The 10,127-nt window shown below is 33.0% G+C and overlaps 1 protein-coding gene across 1 annotated transcript; it reads right to left on the bottom strand.

Moving 5' to 3' along the window:
* Window positions 1–1,650: 1,650 nt before the first annotated feature.
* On the bottom strand, window positions 1,651–5,265 carry LOC105345049 (uncharacterized). The gene is made up of 2 exons (XM_066077703.1): window positions 4,920–5,265; window positions 1,651–2,475 (listed from the first exon to the last, which is right to left on the bottom strand). Exons 1-2 carry the CDS (start codon window positions 5,263–5,265, stop codon window positions 1,889–1,891), a joined length of 933 nt encoding a protein of 310 aa, XP_065933775.1. The 3' UTR covers window positions 1,651–1,888.
* Between the last annotated feature and the right edge of the window lie 4,862 nt (window positions 5,266–10,127).

The following is a 10,127-nucleotide window of genomic DNA, read 5'->3' as shown; positions in this document are numbered from 1 at the left end:
TCAATGAAGTCACAGATCTATGATATCCTCTTAGAAAAAGTATTATCTCTCCAACACACGTCGGTTCATAAGAAAGTCAGCTTGATGATCTAGAACAGTATTCTAGACGAAATTGTGTCAAAATCACAGGCGTAGGTAAAAAAAAACAGAACACCGATGAAGCTATTTTATAAAAAGTGTATTCATTTGTCATTCATATTATCACAATTATGTTCCAAACATACTCCCATACTCTTGGTTGAGTTCTGGTATCTTAATTTTGTTTGAAATGTATTTTCATACTTTTGAGTTATACATACATAATATATATATATATATATATATATATATATATATATATATATATATATATATATATATATATATATATATATATATATAACACACTATCTTGGGCGTTTCCCATGCTGTGTGATCTTGGGAACGACATCTCTGTGTGGGTTTATTTGTGAGAGAGAGATACAACCTAGTAAGTGTCATATTTTTCTCTATTTATGGTTTATATTAGTTCTGCTTTGTGAGTAGAGTTAGACTACAGGTATGTGAATTGTAATTTAAATAGTTGTTATTTTACGGTAGCCCAGAATTGTAATATGCTGCAGCTGTGTGTTTAATGAGTCAATATCTAAAGTCAAATATGTGTATAAGAAAACTTATTATGCCACGTTGTACGATATTTACATGTAAATAGGTGACCACGGAGTAGGCACGTGGTGGACCATGTTATATCTATGCAAGGACTTATGGTGGAACATGTAATATCCGAACAAAGACTTATGCTTTACTAATCCTACGGAACTTAACCTTTTTCGAGACGTGTTGTCAAATGCCAGTCCATCCGGAAAAAAACTGATGTCAACAATCACTTTTTATTGTATATTTGTAGATTGTTTTTGTTTTGTAAATATTGTTTTGTTTGAACTACAAGGACCATCTTCTTACCAATAGGTGAAATGTTTTAAGAACCCTACACAATTTCAATGCAATTGTGACACATATCTTGCATTTTATGTGTATTACCTTTCCCAAGAAGGCTTACATGGGCATTGCCTGCTGCCTAATCCAATTATGTAAATATATATTTGCATAATTAAATATGTTCAAATTAAATCACTACTACTTTGACAAGCTTTCCTGCAAAAAATTTAGGATACCTTAGCAGACATTTGTGCAAGATTTTAGAGTATTCAATTTCCTATTTAATCTTATTCAAAAGCATCTAAATTGTTGATATAACATGTTTTGGCACATCTGTATACATTTTTAAAATGTTAATACTTTAATAATGATAAAGATTATAAATATTTTATTTTGTATATTACCGGGCCGTTGAAAATTTGAAAAATGTTTATCATCCTTCGAGGAATGTGTCGTCTGACCTTAAAGGGGCATGGTCACGATTTTGGTCATATTTTATTTTTCTGTTTTTATTATTTACAATGCCTTATTAATGCATTTCTAATGATCAAATAAAATTTGGCTGCCCGTCGATGAGTTTTAAGCAATATACAGGGCTCACTATTCTTCGTTATCTAAACAAGGTTCGTTGCCCTGCGTTTGTTTACATAGGTTCAATATACCAGTAAAAAATCTTTTTCAAGATGATTTGTCTATATTCTTTATTCATTCTAAGTATAAATAAACAGTTCCTTACGATTAACACATTCATTTTAGGTCTAAAACTGGAAATTTCACTTCAACCTTCAAAATGTAAACAAAAGCTTTGTTTACATATCGAGGAATTGTAAGATCTGTTACTCGCTTATAACTCAACAAATGACACTCAAATTTTGGTTGCCTATTAAAAATGCCTTACTGAAGCATTTTAAACATTAAAATCAAAAAAAAAAAATTGGACCGAAATCGTGGCTATGCCCTTTAACGATTTTCAGCTTCCGTTTGAAAGCCATAGAACATCCAATCCCCAGTTTTCATTTTCAGCTACATCTAAAGGAACTTTTCCGATTTTGCACGCATGAGGTTTATATTTTCGCTCTGTCATAAAATCTATAATTTTCTTTGCAGTCGGATTGTTTCTATGAAACACCCACTCCATTAAAATTCCCACAACATTGACCTTTTCAAAAAATTGTGTCGCTCTTTCAACAGCGCGGTCTTCGAAACCTTCAATGTCCATTTTGATAAATACTTTTCGGAAATGTTTCATAACTGGAAGTTCCAAGAGATCATCCAATGTAATAGAGTATACCTGTCCATAAGTACCCTGGGCTTCACCTTCTTTTAATTGTTTGATATGGTTAGCGTTTACGTCTACATATGTACCTCCCATGTTACCTTTGTGCATTCCTAAGCTGACGAACGAATTATTGTTTGATATAGCGTTATGGATAAGATAAACATTGTCTTGTAGGCCCCCTTCCATGACAGAAGCACAAAGATGCTGCAAATTTCTTGCCAAGGCCTCAACTGCCAGTACTTTTCGTCCAGCCTTTGCACAACTCAGCGTATAAACACCTAAAAATTTAGAAACAGTTATATTACAAATAAAACAATCATAATTGCACTTCCATGAATGAAGCACAAAGATGTTGCAAATTTCTAGCGAAGGCCTCAACTGCCAGTACTTTTCGCACGGCCTTTGCACAGCTCAGCGTATAAACACTTATAAAATTTAGAAACAGTTATATTACAAATGACACAATCATACTTGAGAAACATAATACTGTTGATAAAAAGAGGGGAAAATATGTTTGATTTACTTTTTGGGAATGCTTTAAGAGTTTCCTTTTTTATTATCGAAAGAAATCATTTGGTAGAATTTAAGGCAAATGAGAGAGGGAGTGTGGGTAAAATATGTGTTTTTCTACCTGAGATTTTATCTGTTATCTTTATCATTAATGTAATTAAAACATTTGCAAATTTTACGTCAAAGATGTCGGATCCAATGTATGGTTAACTCGCTCTACACTTTCCGCCGTGAGGTTAATTTGTCAACCTCGCGTTCCTGGAGCACCCCGTTCTGAAAAGCTTTTTCAATCAAAACTAAAATCGCTTTTATTTATTTCATTTTATTTACTAACTTTTTAGTACTAACCATATATGTCCGATCCAAGGTATCTGCCCGCGATGCATAATGAACGCGTCCTATACTTTTCGCGCGTGGTTTCCCTTTCTGGAAAGTTATATCCCATTCTCTCACCAGAGGTTGTGCTTCGCAGGCGTTCTATCCATCAAAACTTAAATCACGCATTCAAGATAAGAATTGGCTCATTTTATTTGTTCAACATTTGCCAATCTTTTTTGGTACGTATACTCTAAATAAGTTATCAGTAAATATATTTGTTCTTTACGTAATATATTTCAATATAATTTCATTGTAAGTATATATTTTGATGCAAACTACCACTGATTTGGATCCACCAAAGCGTGTTCTCCACTGAACTCTTATTTTTGCCTTTTCGGGTTTGTTTATTGAAAATTAAAGTTTAAATATTATTCAAAATTTAATTAATAAAAGAAATGAAACCAGCGAAATGACGTTTTAAAATTGTTATTAATCAATTTATTATTTTTTTCATTTTTTTTTTGATTGACTAAGATAGATTTTACTAATTAAATAAAAAAAAATATTTTATTTAAAGTAAAATTAATGAAAATTAACTGATTTTTTAAAAATCCGGAAATGTCCATTTTTCGTCAAATAACTAAAAACAAAATAATATGTTATTGTTTTTCTGCTAAAATCTTTCTTTTTTTTCGATTTATTCTTTATCAAGGAACTTGCCAAAAAAAACGGAGACAACGAATTGCACCTCATACTTACTTGAACATTGATCGTATCAAATTTGCGTTTGTACTATGAAGAAGCTGTAGTTTTTGATCATTTGAACAAGAAGAAATCCAATCAAAAATTAAAATATGAAGAAAATTGCATTTCTTGAATCCGAATTTCCGACATCTAATGGTAAATTTACGATTTTGTAAAAAGTTAAATCCCTAAAGCAGGCACATCAGATTTTTCTTGTCACTAGAACTTGTCACTTTAAAGAATATTTAAGAGCTCAAGAAATAGACTATTAAGCTTATCTGGCAGGCTAATACATTAATATTTGTCAAGAAAATTTGGTATGTAAAATTTATGCTGTTAAATTTTTCATTCTTTCAATAAAAAAATAAAAGAGCTTATAATGGTCTAAAGTAGGATTTCATGAGAAGAAAGACAAGTTTTCATCAAATTTTGTCCTGATTAAAGTCCTTTTAAAATAAAGTACAGTTGAAAAAATTCAACGGAAAAGCTTCTCCTAGTCAAGAAACTTTTCAAGATTGGAATCAAACCCAATGGAAACGTTTATGGAAAACCAGCTAAATCAAAAGTCAAATTTTAATGGCCACCTTAGTATTTCCAACCAAATTTTGCAGCTGAAATGAATTGAATGCATACCATTTATTGGAAAATGAAAAAAAAATACAGTATCGATCAGACTGGACCTAACACCAGAGTAAACCCCAACTAAACCCCGAGTTTACTTTTCAGGTTTACTTGGGGTTACCTCTGGGTTTGCTTTTTCAAAATTTTGGTCCACTCGGGGTTTACTTTGGTCTTTCTTTGGGTTTACTTGGAAATTGCTTTTGAGGTCAACTGTACGCACTAAGGTGTGAAACAGACCCTCTTTTATCTTACCATCCTACTGCCTGTAATCCCTGCCCCGTATATATTCCGAATACATTGTTAGCGTCTGCTTTCAGGGGTATACTTCTGACCGGGTTTACTCTCTGTGTCCACTCTGAGTTTTCTTTGGGTTTACTGTGGGTCCACTCTAGTAAACCCGGAGTTAACCCAGAGAGTAAATCCTGGGTTTAGTAGGGGTTTACTGTTTGTTAGGTTGGGTCTGATCGGTACGCTAATCATTCAAACATATATCAATTAGATATATCAGCTGTACACTTGCAATACTAACCAATATTGGCTCCAATATCTATTATTTGAAGATCGGGGTCATCTTTCATCATTTCAGACAGTATCATCTCCTTTTCCGATTCAAATGTTCCTTTGTCTAAAACTGAACCTGAGACCAAATCATCCTGATCTCCTGGATAGATAAAGATAGGCGTAGGTCCATAGCTCGTTCTCAAAGTAGCATTCGGAAAATCAAAACATGTGTCGCAAATATCCCGATTTTCATACCATCCTTCAGGGTCGCGGCTATAAATATTTTTGATTATCAGTTGTTCTTTACCTCTACATTTAATTGCCTTCTTCAATGGTATGTTTGTTTTAATCCATCGTACTAATTTGCTTGTCATTGAACCCTTTTCACTCTTTACGCCATCCTCTAAAACATGATTTACCACGAAATAAGCGATCCCAACAGTTACTGCAATGATAATGAGTGTTGAATTCGAACAGCGTCTACGACAGGGCATCTTAAATCTGAATGAAAAACATAATCGACTAAAACTTTTAATTTTCAACATAAAATATATCGAAAAATTGGTCAAAATCTCCATATGAAGAACACAATACTAAAATTTGGGAACTTATAATGTGAAAAAAATATTGATTCAAAATTGTTAAAAACAGTGCCTCAGGGAAATGTTGGAGTCCACAGAAGGGTTTAAAGTTCAATATAGCAGCATATACTGTGGTTTCATCAATATTCGTTGAATACCAATTTTCGTGAATTTCGTTATCTTTATTGATGAATTAAATGTTCATTGAAGTGCGATTTCTACTAACATTTTGTAATGATAAGTAATTTGCCACAAATTGAAACAGTTATATTCCCTTTATCCACAAAAACTAATGCCCACGAACATTAATGAAACCACAGTAGGCCTACTATAGGGAAAATGTTTAAAAGTCTTCTTTTAATAAACTACAATGCTACAATTTGTATTATTATACTTTCATGTTAAATACTGAAATCTGATTGGATTAGACGCACTTAATAATTCGTTCTATTACCCTCAGCGTTAGCAACATCCTTGGCAAAGGGTAAAACAACGAATTGTTACATGCGCGTAAATTATGCGCGTACAGTTCGCCATAAAGTTCACGTTATTTCTATATAAAAGCAGTAAAGTTTTCTTTGAAATTAAGACATACAGTATAATAATGTTATACAGAAAAATCCAAAAAAGGTAATATACACTAATCAAAGTCTATACAATTGTGCATCAGTTGATAAAAAATGGATTTTTGGGAGTTGATTTTAATCAACTCTCCTGTGCACTTACTCGGGCAAACCGAAAGTGAAACAGTGTTTGGACCTAAGCACAAATCAATACCGCTGACAACACTTAGTTCCTGAAAATATTCGATAAATTCAGATGCAATGTAAATCTGAAGCATTGTTTTTAAGAAAACCTATTTATTAATACCATGAAAATAGTAAGCCTAAAGAAAAATAACAAACAAGATAAATAAAATGACACCTGCGCTTGATGGATCATTTTATTCAATTGAATCTCTTTTTTCTCTCTTTCACGTTATCGTAAATCCGCAGAAAAATTTGTTTCAGGTATAGTGACCCGCAATTTTGGAAATTCCTTCTGATTGATTAATTAAATGGTGTAAATTTATTTCAGCAGTTATCATTTTGAATAACTGTTGACATATAACTGAATGCATGTGCAATATTTTTCATCCATTAACGCCCTCCCAAAATTTCACATCAACCACGCTGCAGCGTTATTAATGAAAATAGCAAGATGTGTGTAAATCTCTATCTCGAAAGCGCTTGATTTCTAAATTCGTTTCTCGGAGGGTCTGTAGATGCTAATTTTCGAATATCGTTTTATGATCAAAGACAGAAAGGCCTATAGTTCGTGAGGAAAGTATTTATTAAGTTTTTTATGCTCTACAAGTTAAGTTAAACCAGGTGACATGAAATACACACGAGTAACCCGGAATTGGAGACGACCCGGAATTGGAGACGAATCTTGCATGTCTAAATTTTGTAGAGGAAGAAAATAAGAAATGGAAATGTATTGCTCCCTTCGTCCATAAGGCTATCAATTTTAAATTTATACCGTTAGAATTGAAGATCTTAAATATAATCATATCATATATTTATACTACTACATATCAAACGAGAGACAGGGTGCAATGATATGTCGAGAAACTGAAATGTTTACTTTGATTGATGGGGTTCTAAATCATGGTTGTTTAGATAATTTATTGAAGAAGAAAATGGTACTAAACACTTTTGCATTGCATTTCGTATAAAAGCGAAAACGACTGCAACACACGGGAGGGGGTGGTGTACCTTATTCGGAGTTAGATACCTTGTGTTATTATTATACTATAGGGTATTTTTTTTTCTCAGAAACAAGTGCCTGTGATATGGGCCCCTAAAAATTATACTACTAGTATTCATTATAATTGGATTTTAAACATCGGGCTGAGAAACATCAAGGGCCCTTACCCTGGGTGCTAAAATTTTCAGTGTCACCTACAAGTGATATACCATTACCACTGTGAAAATATGATTTAGTGGTCATCTTTAGAATTTGAGATTCGGATCCACACTAGTCTTATAGAACACTATAATAATTCAATTATTATAATGGGTTTCAAACATCGGGCCCTGAAATATCGAGGGCCCCTACCCTGAGGGCTGAAATTTCCAGAGTCATCTACAAGTGGAAAACCACTGCCACTGTGAAAATATGGTGATGTGGTCATCTCTAGTTTTTGAGATATTGACCCCTAAAGAATATACACTATATTCATAATAATTGGATTTTAAACATCGGGCTCTGAAATATCGAAAACCAAAATTTTTCTAAAACAGAGGTTTAGCCTGGATAAAATTTGCACAAACAGACAGACGGACTGATAGATTTATTGAAAAATTATCAAAGCAGTTTTCATTTACAAATTCAGAACACAGAATTATGCATTTAAGTGTATATCTTGTAAAACCAAGTATTTTTTTCAATCAAATTACCTAAATTAAGTTCTATGATTAATTCCATTACACACATGTTCAATATTTAGCATTGTCTATAAAAATATTAATAAATCGGCAAAACGAAAATTAACCTTTACAGATGAATGCAGATATATGCAACCTAGGAGTGTAGATTTTAAACCTTACCGGGTTTCCATAAATATTTTTTTTTATAAAATCTGAACCAAAAACGTGAGGGAGAACCCCTATTTTGAGGGAAAGGCTACTATATAGTAGCCTTTTCCCCCTGGGGGAAAGGCTTCTATATAGCAGGTTTTCTTGGCGGGGGGAGCTACTATTGGGGGGGGACCACAACACCGGCCCAAATCCCCCCCCCCCAACATGACATTCCTAATCCGTGGGAGGGGAGGGGGGTATTAAAGGCTATTAAACCTACTATGACTCCAATTTCTACCATCACTTTTCAAAGGTTGAAAATATATATAATTTTATGAAATATTAGCTCTCTCACTTCTCACATACTTACATTTTCATCCCATATTGTAATATAAAATAAAGAGTAGGGGTCTTGCTTGTGATAGTTATGAAACAGAATGCCTAAGCAGTGAAACTACAGTCCATGGAAAAAAACAAACAAACCAAACAATAAAAAAAACCCCAAAAAACGAATAACATGAGAAATATTAAATTGATGTATTATTGTACACATGTTAGTTCTAAACTACCAGATGATTAATAAAATCATTCCATGTAGACCCTGCTTTTTCAAATTCATCAATTTCTGATTTCTGAATTTAAATATACTTTTCAGTCTTGTATCTTTGATTTAAATAGTGTAAGAGCCCTAAAAATTTGGCGTCTTATTTTGTTTAAAACATAAAAATATATATTGCTTTGTATATAGGATTACAAACTTTAGAATTCTGTTCTCCCATTTAAGGGGATAAACACCAAATAATACATTACAGACATCAAAACTAACATTTTTGTTGCATTTCTCATATATAAGTATACTAAGTGCATTCCATAGAGGCTGGATTTTCTTGCAAGTTGCAAAAACATGTTTTATAGTTACAAAAAGTACAGCAGTCAGAGGTAGTAATTCTGATTTTCTTAAGATACTATTTAACAGGAAGAATTCTATGGAAAATTCTTTGGTTGAATCGTTAGTAGTTCTAAAACATATTTTAAAAACATCTTGAACACAGAGAGCATTTGGCAAATTATCACATAGCTCAGCATTCCATTTGTTGATAGCTGTAGGTACACAATCATTTGAGGTTAAACATATGTATATATGCTTTGTTACTTTTTCTTTCAAAAAAATAGACTCATAATAAAATGGCATAAATGTAGTGCAGACTCTCTTCAAAGTAGACTTATCAATAGACAAATATGTCAAGTATTTTGATATTGCACATATTACACTATTATATAACATTGGGGGTATATCTGAAAAATGAAATCGTTCAGTAAAATCTATTCTTGATAATATGTTTCCATTTTCAATCAAAAAATCTCCAATGATTTTAACACCTTTCATATACCAATCTTTGATAAATACATATCCAGATACAATTTTTATATTAGAGTTGTACCACACAAGAATATTGAAAACATTTTTCAAGTTGGTATTTAATGAGCTTTTAATCATTTTCTTAGTATAACAGAGCTAAGAATTAGAAACATCTTGCCAAAAAATATTATTTCTTTGAACAACCATGCATGATAGAAAATCATCACCAAAACCAATAAGTTTTTTGGCAAAGTCATTACCATTTATTGATAACAAAAAAGTTCATCCAAGGTTTGTAGCCTTAAGTTAATTTCTTAATTCATGAACATTTAAGAGATGCTATGAAGTTAAGAGATATTAACCATTTTTAAACCACCTTTTATGTAATCTAGATTAACAATTTCTCTCTAACTTTATCACACTTTGATTTCCAAATCAATTCAAACAGGCTCTAAAACCCCTGTCACACCGGAGCTGCATCCTCACGGCGATCCCGCTGCGTCCTTAATACAGCGCCGTGAACATTTTAGAACGCCATGCCACGGCGAGCACTTTGAACATGCACAAAGTACGCGCCGTGGCTCTGCGTTCTGATAAACACGCCGTAGAAGCGTAGCGAGGTCGCCGTGACAGCGCCGCTGGGGGGGGGGCTGAACCCTTCCTGATACTATGTTCTTAATGGTTAGGTCTAACTTTGCAAAAAAAAAGGGGGAGCTGAGTCCCCATAGCCCCCC

The sequence above is a fragment of the Magallana gigas genome, chromosome 3 (genome assembly GCF_963853765.1).
Source record: "Magallana gigas chromosome 3, xbMagGiga1.1, whole genome shotgun sequence".
NCBI lineage: Eukaryota > Metazoa > Mollusca > Bivalvia > Ostreida > Ostreidae > Magallana > Magallana gigas.
This window is presented reverse-complemented; position numbering and strand designations above follow the sequence as displayed.

Bases quoted from the DNA above. Each gene is read 5' to 3' on its own strand.
- LOC105345049 (XM_066077703.1), bottom strand. From the start codon at position 5,265: ATGACAAGCAAATTAGTACGATGGATTAAAACAAACATACCATTGAAG. The intron at 2,476-4,919 runs GTTAGTATTGCA...CTAAATTTTTAG, and splicing joins AGATATTGGAGCCAATATTG to GTGTTTATACGCTGAGTTGT.